The sequence below is a fragment of the Pleurodeles waltl genome, chromosome 7, assembly GCF_031143425.1.
Source record: "Pleurodeles waltl isolate 20211129_DDA chromosome 7, aPleWal1.hap1.20221129, whole genome shotgun sequence".
Taxonomy (NCBI): Eukaryota; Metazoa; Chordata; class Amphibia; order Caudata; family Salamandridae; genus Pleurodeles; species Pleurodeles waltl.
In genome coordinates, this window is record NC_090446.1 from 1,127,930,414 (window position 1) to 1,127,951,614 (window position 21,201).

At 46.2% G+C, this 21,201-nt stretch overlaps 1 protein-coding gene across 9 annotated transcripts in view; it reads left to right on the forward strand.

Annotated features, from left to right (window-relative positions):
* TMEM94 (transmembrane protein 94) overlaps positions 1-21,201 on the forward strand; it is a 543,968-nt gene that overhangs the window by 44,439 nt on the left and 478,328 nt on the right. For 8 of the 9 annotated variants that reach the window (XM_069200153.1, XM_069200150.1, XM_069200148.1 and 5 more), the window contains one exon: positions 17,095-17,216. In XM_069200153.1, the coding sequence (XP_069056254.1) occupies positions 17,160-17,216 (57 nt within the window). In that variant the 5' untranslated portion in view covers positions 17,095-17,159. Of the gene's footprint in view, positions 1-6,166; positions 6,230-17,094; positions 17,217-21,201 lie in introns of those variants that run through there. The other variant, XM_069200145.1, reaches the window with a different exon arrangement.

Consider the following 21,201-nt stretch of genomic DNA (forward strand, 5'->3'; position numbering starts at 1 on the left):
GGCACCGTCCGAACCGTGCCCAACACGTGCAGATGACAGGAGCCAGGCTTTGGGAACAGTCCTCTATTAAGCCCCCATACTAAGCCCCTACGCAGCACAGTCGCAGCAGCAATGGTATATAATCCGTTTCATATGATGCACAGCCAAACACACAACGCTCGAGACGTGGATCACACAAGGAGCGGGGCAGGGAGAAACAAGGAGGCGAATGCACAATCCACAGGACAAGGCAAGTAAAAACGTGCTTTGAAACTAAGTGCATAAGCATTAATTACAAAAGTGCCCAAAGCTATGCCTCGCGGCGCTATTAAAAATCGTCTCGTCGAATACCAAGACTGCGTAGTTTTGAATTCATCCCAGGCCTCTTTAATCTACAACCTGACACTGATGCCCCCCTTATCTCAATTTTATCGGTTCCTGCTTTTTTTCATTTTTACTGGTTTTATCATTCTTATCTTCCTTAGTGCTTTTTTTTTTTTTACTTCTCTTGCTCGTTGTCAGTATCTGGTCAGGAAAAATAAGTCCGGGTCACAAAAAATGAGTGCTGGTGGGCCCTAGTGGTAACCACCGGCTTAAATTAAGTACTGACTACAACACTGGTAAATTCGGCTAGAATGTAGAACTGAGGTCCTGTGTGCAACTCGAGGTGCAGTACTTCTACTTTCGCTGTCCTCACAGAAGGTGTTCAGAATACGCTTATTTCTATCTATTCGTTGTGTTCTCTTTAGAGGTACGAGGCCTGCTCTCAGATGTCTTTTGGGAGCAGCGGGACTTCTGCCTTCCTTCAAGTTTATAAAGCTGCTCATCAAAGCTGACATGGGCTGCTCTCGGGTCTTTAGCCTGGGCAGAGGTCTCTAGTTTTCTCAGTGAGTTAGGGTTAGAAAAGAGCTGCACGTTCTGGTAAGCTGCCCGGTACTAGGGGTTCACAGCCTTCAGAAAATGAGCTGCAACTCTCGCCTCCCGAGCCGCAGGGACGTGTATTGACAGCGGTCACGTGGCGGCCGCTTACCAGGAAGAGAAGCGAACCGGCACTAAGGACATGGCCAGGGAATGCAGCAGCCGTAGTCCGCCAGTTCAGTACCTGCTTTCAAAGGGCTTCACATATGCATTTTACATGCATTTCCTTAATCGAGCTAAAATATATGCTAGTATAACAGAGTAGTACTGTTGCGAGAACATACATTGATTAAAAAAATTCTACCTGGTGGCACAGTGCCTTTGATAGGCTGGTAGGGTTCGGTATGGGTCATTCATATTATATTCGAGGCAGGTCAGTGTTCTTTAACACATCTACCATTGGGACTGAAAATAGGGGTCAATTATTTGAGTTTGCCCGCCTCCGTTTATTATCTAGCCCCTGCTCCGGACACCGTACTTGGTCACGGAGTGGGGCAGTGACCTGAGTAGCGCCCGGGAGGCTCGCTACATCCCCCCTTGGTTTTAGTATGTCACTACCAACACCCGAACAAAATACAAATCACCGAAAACCGAGAGAGAGAGAGAGATAAATAAAACATCGACAGTCCTCTTCAGCACAGGAAGTCTTTCAGCCGCTGGCTGGGATTGGGGTTCGGCTGCAGGTGGTACCTGGTCCGTCCATCTCTGGGCTCAGACCTCCCTGCAGGCTGCTCGTCCGGGGAACAGACCTTTACTGGGTCATCGCGGCACAACACCTTGGTTCTTCGTGACTCTTCTGTCGACCTGACTGCGAACCATCTCCGGTTTCCAACCCTCTGCATTCTTCCTCCTCTCCGCCTCCCGCGCCAACACCCTCCTCTGAGGGCACCACCTTCCGGAACCACGACACGTTCCTTGTCACCTGCTGTCCTCTTGCGGCGGTCACCATGGTCCCTACAACGCTCTCCACTCTCCAAACATCAGGCTCAAATGGGGTGCGAAACTTCCATCCTGGGTGGCGGTCCTTCAGAATGACCGTATCTCCGACTTGCAGGTCGGGACGCTTCACCCTCCTGTTAGCGCTGGCCTTAGCATTAGTCATTTCTCTTTTCTCCTGCGTCCTGAATATGTCCAAAGCAGCAGGATGTCAGCCTCTACCCGCTGGTAAACAGTCTCTGGATGGCAAGCTGAAGAGCAAAGCTGCTGGGGCACACCCCGTGGTGCTGTGGGGGGGTTTGACGGTAAGCCCTCAGGAAGGTGTGGAGGCAGAGCTCGGGGTTCTCTTACTGACTCACTACAATTCGCAGGGCGCAATTCAATGTCCTCATGAAACGCTCTACGTCTCCATTCGCCTGAGGCCATTGCGGGGTGATCCTTCTATGCGTTATGGTCAGTGAGCGCAAGTAATCATGGAACTCCTGACCATGGAAAGGGGGTCCATTGTCCATTCGTATCTAGTCCGGAAAACCCAGCAAAGCGAACGTCTTCTCCAGAACAGGGTGGACTTGTTGGAACGCCGCCGACACCACCAAATCTACCACGGGGAACCGTGTACACGAGTCGACCATCACAGCCGTCAGACGCCCATCCGGGAAACTGCCAAAATCCAGACTGATTCTGGACCAGGGACGAGTGCTGGGTGGCTCAGTCGCAACAGGGGCAGGGACATTTTCCTGAGTGGTGATGGCACATGGATGACACTTGCCTATCACGTCGTCCACCATGGTGTCCATACCTGGGAACCACACCTTACTTCGTAGGTGTGCCTTCGTCTTTGCGGTTCCTTGATGGCCTTGGTGCGCCCGATCCACCACTCGACTCTGTATGCTGCAGGGTATCACCAAACGTTGCCCTCTTAAGAGAAGACCCTCTGGACTCACCGACAGCTCCAGCCTCACTTTCCACAGTTGTTGCATCGCTCTTCTCATATCTGTGTCAGACACGGATTGTTAGTCAAGGAAAAGCTTTCAGGAGCGAGTGTGTAGGACCTCCTTCGCCCGGCTTATGAGGGCGTCTCCAGCTGAGGCATCAGCAATTTCTACCACCGTGACAGCTGTAGGGCAGGCCATGTCCACAAGCATGCTTACGAAACTCTCCACCCGCTCGTCCTCTTCTTCTGATTGTTCCTCAGAGCACGGTGGCAAAGGATGTCGCGACAGATAGTCCGCGGGATTGTTGACCCCCGGGCGGTAGACTACTTGGAACTGATACGACTGCAGAAGAACAGCCCACCTTTCGATGCGTGGAGGAGCAAACCTGGCGGAGCTTGCGAAGATGGACACCAACGGCCTGTGATCGGTGACAACTCTGAACTCATTTCCACATAGATATAAGTGGAAATGCTGACAGGCCCACCTAATGGCTAAACGCCTCTCTCTCAATTTGTGCGTAACGAGCTTCCGTGTTTGAGAGGACTCAGCTGGCGTAAGCGACAGACTGCCACTGCTGGTGACTTTGTTCCTGCAGCAGCACTGCTCCTAGCCCAACGGGGCTGCCATCTACTACCACCTCAGTTCTTCTCTGTGGGTGAAAATAAGCCATCACTGCCCTGTCTAGTAGGGCTGCTTTCACGGCGCGGAAAGCTTTATCCTCTTCCGGACCCCACTCCCACGGAATGTTGGTCTTCGTGAGTCGCCGGAGGGGATCAGAGAGCGTGGCAAGATTGGGGATGAACCTCCCGCAGTAGGTCGCCATCCCGAGGAAACTCCTGATCTCTGTGGCGTTGCGGGGTATTGACGCTCCTTTTATGGCTTCCACCTTCTTGGGGTTGACTCTCAGCACCTCCCTTGAGAAAATGTAGCCAAAAAAATCAACCGAGTGCGGTAGAAGGCACATTTTTGTTCTATTCAGCGTTAGCCCAGCCTCTGACAGTCGTTGGAGAGTGTCTCGCAGATGCTTATGATGGTCTTCCAGAGAGCTGGAGAAAATTAAAATGTAATCGCTTAAATTGATAACGCCTGCCAGGCCGGACAGAGTCTCTCAGATGGCGTTCTGGAAAATCTCTGCCGCTGATGATACTCCAAAGCTTAAATGTCTGTACCGGCGGAGCCCCACGTGTCTTGAAAAGGTGGTAATATTGCAGCTCTCCGGGGTTAGTTCTAGGTAGTGGTATCCTGAGTTCAAGTCTAGCTTGGAGAACCATTGTGCTCCGTTCAAGTCCGCTATGATGTCGTCCATAGTGGGTGTGATATGGCGCTCCCGTTTGATGGCACTGTTGGGGAGGCGCATGTCCACACAGAGACGAATGGCTCCGGGCTGTTTGGGCTTTGGGACGATGACCAGAGGTGAAACTCATGACGTAGGCCTGCTCACTTTCTCTGTTACCCCTAGCTCTTCAAGGTCCTCAGTTCTTGTTCCACCTGAGGACTCAGGTGAAACGCCACTCTCCGATGTCTCAAGGCCGTGGGGTGAACAGTTGTGTCCACATATAAGTGAAACTGCTTGCCTGCAGCTTCCCCAGTCCACGGAAGAGGTCTGGGAATTCTTCTAGCACACGCTTCAGCGTGTGAATCATGCACCTGGCGGGCGAAAAACACCAGCTCCAGATCTTCTGCCGTGTGACACCCTGGGAGTGTGCCCTTCTTCCCTTCCGCCACGTGGAACTTTGCTCGCGTGGCATGTCCGTCGCTGCTGACCGTGACTTCTATTGCTCCTCTGAGTGTAAGCGGTTCCACGCCACTGTACACGTATATCTTGGTGTGGCACGGTTTAAGCTCTGGTGGAGGAGACAGTCTGTTTTATTGCTCGACGTTCATAACATTGACTCCGGTGTCAATGAATGCTGATATCGGTGTGTCGTTGACTGTTATGTTGCACATGGGAGGAGGCCGCCGCTGATCCCGTCTGTTAGCAAAAGAGACCACAAATATTTCCTCTTCGTCGACATACTGAGTGGTGTCCGGGCGCCGGTCCGCCGCTGCCACGTTTGGCACCCTTTCGTAATGTAGCGCCAACTGCTTTACCATTGCCCTTCGCGCGGGAGTGGTTCCAGTTCGAGGCAGACCTTGGCAAAGTGGTTGGGTTTGCCGCATCTGGAGCAGTTCTTGCCTTTCGCCGGGCACGCACATGGCGTGCATTGTTCACCGCCGCAATTGCCGCACCCCTTTTCCTCCATCCGGGCCTGCTGAGCCATACAGGGTGAGCTTTGAGGGCGAGAGATGGCGGCAACTTGGTCTTCTTTTATGGGGCCCATTTTGGTTGGGCGTGGAGCGATGGACGACTGTGCCAGGGCGGCAGTCATGTCTTCGACGCGGCTGTTGGATAGCTCATGCAATCGCGCTAGGATGAGGATGTCGTCAAGAGAGATACCTGGCTGGCGTAGGATCAGCTTTCTCATCGCTGAGGAGCGACATCCCTGGATCATCTGCGACCAGATTTCTTCGTGTTGATTGATGCCTGTGCAGGTGCTTGCCAGCTTGCGCAGATGCGCGTAGAACATGTCCACCGATTCGGTGTTGGTCTGCTGGGCTTGCCGCAACTTGAACTTTTCGTAATCAGGGTTGAGCTGCGGGTCAAAGTACTTGTTGAGTGCTTCTACCGCCGTGTAGAAGTCGTTGTCATCCCCAGTGTCCGGTAGCATTTCGAACAGATCATGGAGCTCATCGCCCCCGAAATGCAACATCAGAGACCGTTGCACTGCACCATCTGTCTCACGTATGGCTCGGAAGTAGTGTTGTAGCCTTCCAAGCCAATGGCGCCATCAGGGCGTAGCTGTGGCGGGGTCCGTCAGCTGGCTGAATGGTGGCAGTGCAGTGACAGATGAGTGGAATCCATGCTGGTGGACTGGGCGGTGGGCGTTGGCATCTGGCAGGGAGCTTAGACCACGCTTGGGATTTAGTTGCTGTTCCCTTCGTGCACCCGGTGTAGATGAGGAGGGGAGAGACGAGAATAAGGACACCTCCTTCCCCCGTCCTAAGGGATCAGGCTTTGTGGGCAGGATAGATGCCCCACCTCGAGTCCACTGAGTGGGCGGGGGACAACTTTGATGTCTTGCGCCAGCGTAGTCTGCCCCCAACAGCAGGGCAGCCTCTGGCCAAACACCTCTGTAAGGCTGGCAGTGGGAGGGGCAGCTACCGGGTCCTCGCACTCCAGCAAGCGGTGACAGACAGACTGAGAGGAGGGGGAGGCAGACTCATGCTTTGCTGTGCCAGTGGTAGGGAGGAGTGCCCTCCGGTCTCCTGCAGGGAGAGGCAGCCAGAACACTGGGGAGAACGCGCCAGACACGCGTCGCATCGGACCTCGGGATCGCCTGAGGCCCGCCGGCCTGGTTCCTGCACCGGGCTCCGAGGGCGATGGAGCCATGAGGAGAAATGCTCAGGTGGAGCGGGCGCAGGTGAGTGCAGCGCATGGGCACCGCCTTGTCGCCAAATGTAGAGGGCGCCGGCTGGGTTAGGATCTCGGCCTGCAGCCCACGTGTCAACGGAGCACTGGAAAATAAGACGCGCACATCGGCAGGTACATTTGCTGGAGACCAAAAGACCTTGTGGGCCCGGCCTCCGTTTATTATCTAGCCCCTGCTCCGGACACCGTACTTCGTCACTGAGTGGGGCAGTGAGCCGAGTAGCGCCCGGGAGGCTCGCTACATGTCCGTCATCTTACGTGAATTGCTCTGCGCACTGATCTTTCAGGTGTTAGCCTGTACATTTTCTTCTCATTTCATTGTTATCCGACTCGGCAGTATTCATTGTATCGGGCTTAGAAGGGTGAAAGGCTGCGATAGGCATTCACGAATCTATTTCGCCCTTACAAGTGTTTCATGTGCCTCATCTTATCCTTCTAAATCCCCAAACACGAAAAGTTTGTTACCACAACTTTTAAACTGACGGGACTGCCTTTGAGCTACATATCTAGTCCAGCCAAGTTTATCTGCAGTTAAATGTCTGAAAAACATAGTACGTACCCAATAGGCTGTTCACATGCAGTATATTAAAGCTAAAGTAATAATTACGTTCAATTTTAAAACACAAATGAGCTGCTGGAGATGAATAATTGGCGATAATAATGAATTAAGAAAAGTGAGCAAAAGTGCAATGCGAATGACGATTGCAGTTCGAGTTTTAGAATAGAGTGCGTCCGATTCCAAACCACACGAACGATTGAAATGATCTATCACAACTACTTATCGTGGTAAAGGTAACAAGGAACCAAGACAGTTGAAGAGAGACATCAAAATTTATTAATGTAAGTTTAGATGCGCAGAGGTTGATACAAATTGACCATTAACAATTGTTAGCATACATGTGCGTTACCTTCAAGTTCGGAATGACAAGCCAGTAAAGCCCCATTAAATCTTTGCAGTGATCAAGGTTTGCATTTCCATAACATCCAATCATCAAAAAAAAATTCTGTTTGAATGGGGTGGGGGTGAGATCACAAGTGTTGTGTGAGGCAGTTATTGCAGGTTTTTTTTCATAATGCGGGCATGTGTTTTTTTAAACTTTGTTTTATTGAGTGTCTCATGAAACATAGCAGAAACAAGCAGTGCAAAATACAGGTTACAGATCAGTGGGAATACTACTTCCAGATATCCAGAGCACGTCATGTAGAACAGGGTAATACAACGTTGTGCAGATCCCAGGAGGCACAAAAACATCCACACCGGTGAACAGATTAATGAGTCCAAGACATAACCCAATTACCCAGGGAAAACATAAATACATATAGTATCACACTTGGCTGCCACGATCAACACAGTGTAGCAGTGGCCGAGCAAGAGTCTTGCATCTCATTTTCTGAGCAATCCCCTGTACTAGTGTCGTCATCATTGAAGTTGTTGAGGACAAGACCCCATGTCATGATATCGTCCTCCGCTTTCTCATCAGTACGGGTGAGGCGCATATGGGCTCCTCTGCACACCCCGTTTACCTACCTCCCGGAGCCATGCATTTAACTAGTCCACCCTACAGCTATTCTCCTTTTCGCTAGCAGTAGTGCTATCTGGGCTAGCTTGTAGGGAATCTTGCACCCCCTGGGTTTTATCACCATAGCTAGAGGGCAAGCCAGCTGGGTGAAGGGGATCTCTATGCCTGTAGCCCTCACTATGGTGGGCACCGTATCTCTCAAGTATTTCTGTTTTCCAGCGCAGGTCCAGGCTAAATGAATAAAAGAAGCTCCCAACTCCCCTCATCTCGCACAACTAGTTCCTCTCAATGGTCTATATCCTGTTCATCTGCCTGGGGGTCATATAAGTGTGGTGTAGGAAATTGAAGTGCAATAATTTAAACCTGTAGTTACAGGACATTCTCCTTACTAACTTGTGTTCAGTCTGCATCCACAATAGGCTCCCCCAAATCCCCGAGCCAAACCTTAATCACCACGCAGGGAGTGCTGTCCATGTCTGCCCGTACTGTGGTGTGAAACAGGGTGATGAGGGGCCTTCCGTCCCCCCCAGTGGAGCAGCTCACTAGGTACCTGGGAAGGCTGAGGCGCTGCCGGGAACTCAGCCCACACCTTCCTCACAGTATTCTCCAATTTGGCATAATGAAGAAAGTGGCCCTGTTCCACCCTAAACGCCTCCTGCACCTCCTGGAAGGTGAGAAAAACTTCCCCTGGATTCAATTCACCCACCACTGTACACACTCCCAGTCTCCATTGTTCCATGGACATATCCTTATAGATTGCGCTCCCTGTCAAAGAGGCTCTGTGCAGCACCTTCGTGACCACAGCTTCCCACACCATTGCTGCCTGTCTTACCAAATATGGAACTGGGTGTTCAGAGCGTCTCCCTCTCATTAGTAGCCATACCAGAGTATCTTCGCCCAACATACCTGTATGCAATCTCTTTTTTCCCATTTGTCTGAGTCGTTCAACCATCTCGCTGCATGCTGTAGCATGGCAGCGTAATAATACGTTCTTAGGTCTGGGAGGGCCAGTCATCCATCCTCCAAGTCATGTTTGAGGCTTCCAGTGCCACTGTCTTAATTTTCCCCTGAGCATATGTATGGCCCTGCAATGATCTCTCTCCTTAAGCACAGATCTACTGTGACTAGTAAGCTACTTGCGTAAGTTATACAGCTTGTACTTCGATCCCACAAGACTTCTCTGATTTTGTTTTCTCAGCTATCTTTGGTGTGCTCAGACCCTCCACAGATCTACGACACTGGGACCTACCTCATTTTATACTCATGGTGTGGTGCAGATTATTTGATTGCAGGCAGTTTCTTTCTTTCCTGAGCCCCTTTTCTAATGTACCATACTCCTCCATCTTATCTTAACAAAGATGCCCCTGGTCTCTTGTCCGGACAGTGGCTCCAGAGAAGTAAATTAGGAAAGTCAAGCTTCTGCGAGTGGCAGCATAACCAGAACACCGCAGTCAAGGAAGTGGTGACCCTGGGTAACACGAGGAACAGAGAGACTCTAGTCTTCTACTTGGAGGTTTTATACGCCAGCCTGTTCTTGTCTGGGAACAACCAAGCCCGACAAGTGTGGCCCTCGTCATCCTGGGTATGATGGGGTGATTAGTCATTCACAACACAGCCCATACACTAACCTGAAATCACTATTTGTTGTGTCTCATTTTTAGGGCGAGCGCGCAATCGCTTTGACCAGTTGTAAGTACTGTGCGCATTTAACCACACCCATCTCACGCTCATCACTGTCACTGGTTTGTGGGCTTGCGTTTCAAAAATCACTTCATGCCATTGGTAAATGCTTTACGTTTTTCCCGCCGTGAGGCTGTTTTTGTCACGCCTTGCAAACTGCCCCTGTTACATGGATTATTGCACGATTGCTGATATACTTCATTGTGGGTAGACTATATATTTTTTTTGTCTCTCCCCTTCCTGCTGCATGGTGGGCATGGCGCTCACAGCACAAACAGGCACAACAGCGTGAATGTGATCAGTGTTATTGGAGCGCTAGTCACATTGTTCACAGTTACCTTATCAGAGTCATTTCTTGTGGTACTTCCCTTAAAACACTTGAAACTGGTAAATGCTTTGCCAACAAAACACGGCAGCCTTATCATATGCTGCGAAGCCCTACTCGCGCTGCTTTTTCGTTGACTCCCGGAGTCTGGGGGCTTTACAGGTTGGGTCTCAAGTAGGCCCCTCTGACATTGTGCACGTATACTATGGATACACTTATGATCACAGGACTTGTGCTGTAACTAAATATCTGTCCCCTGATTTTAAGGGACAGTCATATACCTTATTGGACTACTCTTAGATCTTGAGAAAACATTACCATTGGAGTGGTAACAGAAGCTACTGTTGTTACCCAAACTCTATTTATTTTTGAGCCTTGAAAAAGTCCGTGAGGACGAAACACGTGTTGGCTGATCTTGATTTCATACATGTCTATTCTACTATGTGGACTTAATTATTATGGAGATGTCATTCGACTACTCAACACAAAGGATTAAACAGTTCTAATGAAAATTTAATTATCTCGGACTTATTCATTTGGAGTGCCCTGGTTGCTAGTTTTTCCTGCATTCTGTATTTTGTATTTTACAGCACATGACATAGGCGGTTTCTTCTCCGCCTTTGTTTGTGTGCATTTTGAAACCCTTGGTGGTTGGGTTTCTTGCACCAGGCTGGCACCCACCATAGGACTGAAATTAAAAAATATATTACCTGAAACCTCTGGGTCACAGAGGTGCGACGAGTAGTATCAACCACCTTGTTCTCAGGAACATTGATTCTTTGTTTGGTAAATGCTTTGCATAAAACAGAAATCCTCAAAGCAAAAGAGGCACTCCCGGCACAGCAGGACAGCCTGTACTACAATATTCACTGCACTCTGGAAACTTGCTTTGCAGGGCATTATTTTTTACATAAAATGTTTGCTCATAACTCACCGCTTACTAAACATTCACCACAATGTGCTCTTTATGTCTAGGTCATATCTGGGTCCACACAAAGTTAGTAGGGACCCCAAAATAATAACCGCTCCCACTTTTGTTTTACAGCTGGGAATAGGTTGTGTTTTAAAGGCCTTGTTTGTAATATCATTGCTATAGGCCTGCTACCCCTTAAAATGTGTAATGCAGTACACCCTCTAGGGGCTAAATATATGGTTACACTGCATTATTTATTGAAATTGTCTTTTTGTGTGGTTCTGCCCTCTAGGGGCTAAATATATAGTTGCATGACCATGTTTCTTACAAATGCTATTTGCTTTGTGGTGTCCTCTAGGGGCTGTTCTAAGCATTACAGACATATCAACATACTGAGTTATTTGTGGCATGAAAACTTGCCCCATAATGCTGTGCAGGGCATTACTTTTACTAAACATTTTTGCTTATAACTCAGCCTGTGGTGGTCCTAGGGCAATGGGACCACCTCCAAAACATTGCCCACAATATGCTCTTTCTGCCTACATCGCTATGTTAGTGGGGACTTCAAAATAATAACCCCTATTGCAATTCATTATTTTTTAAGCTCTCTCATGGTTGGAACCTTTGTTTTACAGCTGAGAGAAGTTATGTTTTATGGGTCTTGTTTGTAATATCATTGCAGTAGGTCTGCTAGCCTTGAAAAATTGTAATGTAGTACACTTTCTATAGGCTAAATATATGGTTACAATATATTACTTTCTCCCATTCTTTTTCACGTGGTTATGTTCTCTAAGGGCTGTCTGTATGTTTCCATGATCGTGTTTCTTCCAAATGCTGTTTTTATTGTGATGTCCTTAAGGGGCTGGTCTGGGCACTGCAGTCAGCATACTATGATAGTTGCAGCACGAAAGTTCACCCCATAGTGCTTTGGAGGGCATTCCTTTTACAAAACATTTTTGGTCATAACGAGGACAATGGGACCACCTTCAAAATGCTTTCTGTCTACATCATCTCCGGGTCCCCACACTAGGTTAGTGGAACCCCAAAATAATAACCCCTCCCTCCATTCCTTTCTTGTGGCTTGAACGTTTGTTTTACAACTCAGAGAAGTTTTGTTTTGAAGGCCTTGTTTGTAATATCATTGCAGTAGGCCTGCTAGCCCTAAAAACGCAGTCTAGGGGCTAAGTATATGGCTACACTACATTACTTTCTCCTGTTGTTTTCCATTGGTTTTTGCCATGTAGGGGCTAACAATATGGTTACATGACCAAGTTTCTTACAAATGATATTTTTTGTTATGGTCTATTAGGGGCTATTTTGAGCATTACAGTCCAACACCAAACGTTTAATTCTGATAAAGGTTTATATGATATTTGTATATGTTTTAATCATCTCTCCTTATTACAATTATGACCATGATTCAGGCCAACTTAACATCCTTATTGCACTATGACTCTTGATATGTTTGGGTGACCCTTCTAGTTTATTTCTCCTCTTTGGCTGTCTGGTGTCTTTTTTGGGGAATTGTGTTAGCCAGCCAGCAACTATGATGGTGGAGTGGTGAAAGTGCTATTCTATTGGAATTAGCATGGCAGATTTAAATTAAGATGCTAAATGGCAACATTTTCATTTTTGCTGCAGATAGAGGAAGAAGGTAAATGGGAGTCTTTAGTTATATGCAGGGCCACTGGATTTAAATGGTAGGAAAAAATGAAATTATGAGGCAGGGTTGACCAGATTATGTGGCAAGAAAAGTCCAGTTATGAATTTAAAATTGCAATAGCTCTAACTCTAGCAAATGCGAGACCTATTGCATTGCAAATGTGTGGTCAAAAATATCCCTTTATTTAGTTACCCATCTACAATTTTATATTGTACGAGTTCCTAGACCTGTCCAATATTGTGAACAGAATTTTCATATTGGTATTTTAAACATATGAACACATGGACTGGTGGAAGCAGGGTCGAGCACCAGGATTAAGCATTGTTATACCACAGAGTTGGAAAACAGGCTTTGTGTTTTGTAATTGCAGAGAAGAACAGCATTTTAAAAATGCTGTTCAGGATAATGGATAGGATTAGGACCCATAAGTAACTTATACAATAATAGATGGGTAACAGTGAACAATGGAGCTGGTTTTTGAGTGGCATCATATTTCTGTGATATCCTGAATTGAAGACCATTCCTGTTATTCATGTTTTACTTATTTATAATTTTATATTCTTTATGGCCCCTAAAATTATCTGCCACTGCTTTCAACTGATATGTAGGAACAGATTAGTGAAGAGAGAGCCCTGTATAACATGACTTCTATCTGTCCCAAATGTGTAAACGGAACTAAATATTTAATGTCTCCTGGCACATACCTTCACCATCCTCTATTCCTTTGCTCTCTGTCCTTCCGGAAGCTGTACTATCTGCTCTCCATTGTAGCAGAGTCAGAGTTGGCCTGACTTAAATAGCCTTGTCAGAGCAGTCTGGAATTCCTTTATTATGTAGAAACAGTGGCAAACAACTTTTGTATCCCTCTGTTTCTGTGTTATAGCACCGAATAACCAGATTTAGAATCTAGTATTCACAATAGTGGTGCTCAACGAGAGCCATACATAACATATAGAATTATAGACGGGCAACCGATAATAACGGAATGTATTTCACCAAGGGTTTCAAAGTGACATCAAATAGATGTGCAAAGCAATGTCACTCAGAACCCCAAACTGAAAAGAAAATCCTTCTTTTAGTCGTCTGTAATTATATTTCTATATGGCCTCGCCAAAGCACATCCCCCCTGCTTGTACATAAATGCAGCAGGAGAGGAGTAGTGAAGACGTTATGCATAACATGACCTGTCCTCCTAATAATAAAACAAAAACCCTTGTCTCCTTGTGGACTAGAGACAAACAAACTGGAGACATTACTGTGATAAAAGAACTAATCATTTATGTGGAAGGACCCTACATACAGGACTCTGCCTGCCAGCAGGATCAGGAGCGGGGAAATGATTGCCAAAGTCAGAACACAGAGCTAAGTTCCAGAATCTATGGAGTACCATTCCAAAAACCGAATCAGAGTGGAAAGGTATGAATCGAGGAAAGGCATACAAATGACCTACCGCCTTCCGGAATCAATTAAGAGTAACAGATAATGCATAAACATAGTTAAAATAGATAATAATTAATAATGCAATTCCAAATCATGAAATTTCGAAGGAGCTTTAGTCGATTACTTTGTGGACTAGCCTTATGGCAGAAAACAAACATCCAGGTAGAATGATGGTGTTATTAAGGTTTGGATGTTTTATAGAGTAGGGTATCTTTAAATGTATAGTTCTTATTTGGAATGTGTAATTCTTGTTTGGAATGTTGGGGTTTAGAATGAAAGGGGACAGTTGAATTGGAGAAAGATGGAGTGCGGAGTTTACACGGTGTGCGGGGCTATTTTACGAAATGAAATAAAAACTTGAATATCAAGTTGGCTATTGAAGTTCTTGCACCAGGTCTTTAGTAGAGGCAGTTAAAAAAATCCGTGAGTTGGCTGTATGATGATCACAACTTGGAGGCAATGTGACGGCTTCCTGTTTGTCAGCAGCATCGAAACTGGAATCTCTGTTCTCAGCTGTGACATGGAGAACTCTCCAGACTCCCACTCCCACTGCAGCATACTTCCTCTAAGGTCGCAATCTCATTCTAAACTGCAAACATCAGCCAGTCAAAAGATCCATCATATGCTGACAGAATATATATTCTAATTATCTTTGTTTGGTGACCAGTTAAACACACCAGACTCCTCCTGTTGCCCCTCTCCTTTTGTTCTGAAGCAATACAGAAGCTGTTGTAGCTTGGAGTATTTGAGTACCTGCAGAGAACTTTGACTCACTTCTGCAAACTTTGTGTCGTTTTTTAAAATCCAGACACCTGCACACTAATCAACATCTTCGTCTCTTTTTTCGTTGTAGTAACTTCATTTTCTTTTGTTTGGCAGTTCTTTCACACATCATCTCTCTCTCATTTTTCTAGATTGATCTTCAAAAGACTGATGTGTTTTAACCACTCTGGTAATAGTCTGGTTCTGGGTTCCCTGCCTCTTGGCAATTTTACAGAAAAAAACTCCTGTTAAAGTGTGGGCAGTAGTGTCTTAACACCAAACCTTTTGTCTGAGATAACTGTTGTGCTAAAAATCTGCAGCTAAAGCAGTTTGAATGCCTTCTTTGAGGCTGGACCATTCAAGGCCAGGCAGTATAAGGCAACTTGTAAATGTTTCACATAATAAGATTCTATGGGCCAGATGTATCAACTGATTTTGCACTCGCAAACAGCGAAATCAGCAGTTTGCGAGTGCAAAATCGAGGTCTGCAATGCATCAAATGCATTCGCAGACCAAAAACAGAAAATCGCAAAAATTGCGATTTTCTGCTTTGCGACCTGGATTTTGTGAATCGCAATTTGCGATTTTGCAAAATCCAGGTCGCAAAGCAATTCTGCAAAAAATCACAAATTGCGATTTTTCGCAGAATGGTATTTTGCAAGTGCAAAATACCATGACCTGCAACCAGGTGGTAACCTGGTGCAAAATTTAAAAATGCAGTAAACTGCATTTTTTAATTTGATATGTAAAGCACACATGCCCTTGTGGCATGTGTGTACTTTACATGTGAAAAAAATAAATAAATGGGGTGCAGGAGAGGGGGCCTTAGGCCCCCAGCACCCTGGCCCTTTGCTTTTCCCAAATTGCGATTTCTGTTTCAGAAATCGCAGTTTGCGAAATGCAAAAAATTCGCAGCTATGGGCCAGCAGGCCCATAGCTGCGAATGGGGCCAGTATCGCAATTTGCGATTCGGTAATTGAATTTGCGATTTTTAAGAAATCGCAATTACCGACTCGCAAATGTGATACATGGCCCTTTGCGAGTCGGTAATTGCGATTTCTTAAAAATCGCAATTACCGAATCGCATTGGGCCAGATTCATACATCTGGCCCATTGACCTTACACATTTCTTCCAACTTAAGAGTGTCCCATTTTCTGTAACAATGTATTTAGGTGACCCTTATTAACAAAAAATACAGTTTAAAAAAAACAATTAAACAGTTTGTGTTGGCCAATTCTACAAGGAAAGATTTAACCATTTTGGGTGGTAGTCATCAAGGACCATCGTACACTTGATATTAAATGGTTACAATGAGTTCTCTACAGTCTTCCAGTGCTTATCTGCTAATAATCACTGTTTAAATACAGTGATCATTTTATGACCATGCCACAAATAGTATTGCTTTATCTTTTCAATTGTTGCTGATCTCCTTTGTGGGAAACCTTTATCTAATCAGCATGTAGTGAAACAGGTGTCACAAAAGGGTCATCTCAAGATTGTATCATGTACCAAAGTAAGTTCTGATGCAACTTGCACGTAACCCCTCAAATCCAAACTGTCACCTTGAAATGTCTGGATGCTTGACATCTACCCAAAGGAGCTATCCATCATTTTTTTGCGATACACTGGCAGCTGAGGCAAGCCTTACATTGAAGACTGTATTTATATGCTCCCAATGGCGTTATGAAGGTCTTGATGCTTGTTTGGTAAAGGAATCTGGTGGTATGCAGAACGTACATCAAAGATTGTAAAGTACTTGCCCTTCCCAAGATTTGCCATCATATAATGAATACTCGGTAAAGGATGACTGATTAATATATTTTATTTATTGTGCCAAGGTCGACATATAAGTGCAAATTTCAAAACCTTTTGCGGGTCTGCACTCCTGGTGAAACCCGTTATGAGGAATCTGTTGGTTGAACTATACCATCAGAACAGATTATCTAAACGTTTTTTAAGGTCACATCAAGTTAAGAAAAGTTCCAGTAGTACATAAAGTGAAGCTTGTTCTGTTCTACCTGGGGGTCAGTGCTTTGGGACATCATTGTGAAGCAACTCCAAGGAAGCCACAACATGCATTCTAGTCTTCAAGCTTCCTGGTCACAGACATAAATAGTATAAAATATATTTTTTCCCCTCCATCTTAACGCACTACATCTGGTGATCTTAATTGGGGTTCTGGATCATTGTGTGAAGCAGATGGTTTTCGTTTAATGTGTGGTGACAGACCGCGATTTAGTACTTGTATGAATAGATCTTGTTCATTGTGCTTATGTTGCTTCATATTGGGGTCTGTGATTCCAAACATCTGTCTGAGATGTGTATTTTTGTTTGTGGCTTCAACTTTAGCATTCTTGCACCATTTATTTTTCTAGTACTGCTATTCTCCCTCTTCCATTAGGTGTAGCTGTGTTAGCTGTATCTATATTTGTTCATAGTTTGATGTTTCTGTGGACAGAGTGAAGTTCCACATTACATGCATTAATACTATTGATGGCACCTATATACTCTGCACTCAGAAATATTTCACATGTACTTTCCTGTATCCCCCAGGCTGTACGGCTGTAATTGAGGCTGGTTGATGTTGAGAAGGTCTGTCACCCGAAGGGGCCAGTGGGATGTCCAGACCCTGCTTGCAGCAAGGTACCAGCATGGAGCCCCCGGAGAAGAACCAGGTAGGAAAATTCTTGGACACCGAGTATGATCCTTAAGTTTAAGATGGCACAGGAGCACAATGTTAAAGGGCCTTTATACAACTCTGGGCATGGATGAGGATTGTTTCTGACTGCAATACTGTTGCTCTGATTGAACAGATACATTGGAAGTAACCCATGTTGAAGAGCTTTGTGTTTACCTTGAAGATCTAGCATTTACACACAGGTTTCTTTGGTTACTTTTAGAAACGTTATTTTGCATATAATGGTGGGAAATAGTCATAACCTGGTGAGGATAACTAGACTTGGAGTATAGAGAACTGAAAACTCTGAGGCCCTTTTAGCTAAGAGCATCTTGTCCTAAACCTAGGTCCCAACTTGTCCCTATAGACCAAGATCTTTGGTGATTGTACAATCAATGGCACAGTAACAGAATGACTGATTGATACCACTGTTTTCATGTAATACTTTGTGTATCGTAGATAAGTAGAGACTAATCGCTAGGCAAGAGCAGATCAGAGGAACAATTTGCGTTCTGTCTGTGTGGCAGTGCAGGCATCAAGGGCCCTTCCTCCTAGGTAGAAGCAGCTTCTCCCGGGCCGCCAATTCTTTCTTCATTTCAGTCCGTATTGGGGCAAAGTCCCTATGGATCCCTGGAAATGTGTATTTAAAGTGATCATTGGATTGACTTGGTGCTGCCCAGGATGGAAAATCAGGATGATAACAGACAATCTGACCATATTGTGACTTTGACCAATTAAGTTGAAGGCCTCCTTTGTGTTTCGTAGATCTGCAGAATGCCCATCACCTTTGGGGTAGAACATTCTGGGCTCTGCATGTTAAAGAGCATATTGTCCTCGTAAAGCAAGATGCGATCTTCACATTCACCTAATTCCGTCTTCCGGGACATTACACCTGATTCACTCCACATGTGGTTTCACTATCAACACAAAAAGTAGGGGAGGGAGGGGGCAACTCTGCTGTGTACCTCTTCTCACCTGGAAAGGTGCGGACTGCACCCTAGCCACTCTTACTTGTGCCCAAGGATCATTGCTTAAGATTTTGATATATTTAAGTAACAGTGGACCAAAATTCATTTTCTGAAGAATTTGAAGTATTAAAGGCTAATGTATTGAATCAAACACCTTTTGAACGTAAATCAGTATTAGAGTCAAGGCTATGGACAGCTCAGCTGCTTTAGCCAGGGCTACTTTCAAATGGTAATCGCAGTGACGGCCCCTGTGGTGCGGCTTAAAGCTGATGTGATCTGCATGGACAAGAGTTCTTATTAACCAAACTAGCCTGTATACCAACATTTTGGCAAGGATTTTGGTTCCAAAGTTGATCAGTGAGATTGAGCGGTATGAAGGGCATTCACTAGGGTTCTTTCCAGGGTTGAGGATAACCACTATTGTTCCACCACAGCATGATGTGGAAGCACACTGCACTGCCCCTTTTCCAGATAAAGTGCCAAGACATGAAGCGCTGTTGTCGAGGAGTATTTCTTTATTTCGATCTGGAGTTCTCCCATTGTTCATGGAAGCAATAATCTCCTGCACTTCGTCTACTGAGATTTGAGCTTCGACTTTACAGCTGTTCATTGGATCTGATGTATTTGGTATTAAATCTACAGCTATTGGGCTGGACCTTTCTTGTTCTTGGGGATCTGTTGCTCATAAAGAGATATATATATATTTATATATTTAGTATGTTGCAAAAGCAAATGTGATTGAACTGACATCACATCACGTCTCGTTGTGACGGATGTGATGAATAATTCTAGCTTCAAGCACCTGCGTCACTAGCAAGAACAATGTGCCCGCTTTATCCCCCGTTTCGTAGATCTTGTGTTAAGTGGCTTCCCTCGAGAACCTGGCAGTGTTCAACCGGTGCTGACGAAGCACCGCTGTTGGAGATGGCCCTTAGGGGATTTGCCTGAAATGTTTAGCTTTTTCCTGTGGTCTTTTGCTGGCTCTCTTTGCGTGGCCTTAGGCTTTGTGCACTTCCCCCTGTATTGCAGTGGGTGTACCTTGCCTGTACATGCAAGGCGTGGGCACTTAAGGGCTTGATTCAGGTGCTGTACCCTGGAATGCCCCGTAAAAAAAGTACACCACTTAACCAGGGCAGGTACAGCCTGGCTACTAGTGGGACAGTGCACTGATTGTGCCACCCACTAGAATGAACTGTGAAGCATCTATGAGGCCTGCCAATGCAAACCTGTGGAGGTGGGTTTAGGTTGGCACTACTAACTTTGTAGCCAATCCTGAGGGGATTTTATGCTACCTCTTGAGCACCCCCTGAAGGGTGGTGCAAGTGGTACACGGAAGGCTTGACAGGGGGCCAGCCTTTCTACATATACAAGGAAGTGGTGCTGGCTAGTGTCTGCCCACGAGTGAGTGAAAACGAGCTGAGCTTGTCATAGCAGGCCTGTGTGCGCACTTGCCCCTAGGTTGTGTTTAAAGATGCATCCAGCCTGTCATAGCAGGTCTGGGTGTGCGCATTAGCACCAATGGTGCCTTAAGCCTGTATCCAGCTTATCATAGCAGGCCTGTCCATGCGCACTAGCTCCTAGGTTTTTAAGCTATGTATCCATCCTGTCGTAGTAGGCCTAGGTGTGTGCACTAGCTCCTATGGTGTTTGAAATATGTATCTTGCTTGTTTGATGAGGTCTGTGTGCGCACTTGCACCTACGGTGCTTTCAAACATGTATCCAGCCTACCAATGCATGCTTGTATGTGCACAAGGGCACATTTGCCCAGAAAGTGAAGAATACCCATGTGTGTTTCAACTGCATAGTAAATCTGCTCTGCCTATGGGTTTATATGGAAGAAGTGTTACAAATACTCCTAGCTGCAACAGTGGACTTTCTATAATAAAGGTGTTTTTTTAAATAATCATAGAGAAATGCCACTTCCTGAAATTGGAGCCTTCTCTGCCCTAAAATGCTTTGTGTGCCTTTTAATTCGACTCAAGTCCTCACTGGAGAATGGAGGAACACTTCTATGCATTCCCCAGCGACCACTGTAAAACAAGGACACATAACTGGAACGAAGAGCTCTGCAATATGTGCGCCTGGGTGGATAGATTGGAGGGAGAGGTTTTGATACTTGGCATCTCGGAGGCAGATAATCGCCCCCCTAAAGATTAAGACCTGTATTCCATGGCCTCATGGCAGACAGGCCTGAAATTTAAGGGAAACATCTGTGGTTCAAAGGTGAACCCTCTGAACCTCCCCCAACTTCAAAGGCACACTACTGGTACCACACTGCATTTGTGTATTGGAGTGCCTGGCTTGGCTGGGGGCCACTGTGAACAGCGTGTGTCCTAAGCTGACCCTCCCCCTGTGCTTGGCAGACCGGGGCCCACTGTAAGGCACGTTGTAGAGACCCTTGAGTGAACTTCGCAAGTGGTGGCTAAACCTCTATTTGTTGACTGTTCCTCATCAGCTGTTATCTCTCGCTCTCTCTACCCTCCCCCCCCCCACATCTTTGCCCCAGGATCCTGAAGAAGTGTACCTCCGGCTGTGAGCGGCCTAGGATCTGGGGGAAAAGGGTACTCCTCTCCAGCTTGTGGGGATGGGGGTAGTAGGACGGTTAGAGGGTGGAGGAACCTTTGGACCCAGGGAGATCTACGAGCACAGTGACCGCTAGCCTGCAGGATATCAGTGCACCGCATTAGGTTGCTGAGGGAGCGAGTGTATGCAAGTGCGTGTTATACTAGCCTGCCTGTTATCCATGGCACCTCGTAGCGGTGTGGAGCGAGTGAGTAGGAGTGATTACCTGTCATTGACTGCAACCCACAGCGATGTTGTCGTACACATTGGTTCTCTGTCAGAGGATTATCACGCTTGACATTGGGTTTTACCTGTGTGGCCTAGGCTGCAGAGCTATTTAAAAGTGCTGCCATTTTCTGTATGTACACATTTCTGTTGTGAACTGAGGTGCCCCCCATAGCTGTGTGATATTGATTTGGGATAATCACTAGGTTTGGTCTTGTGCTGACAAAC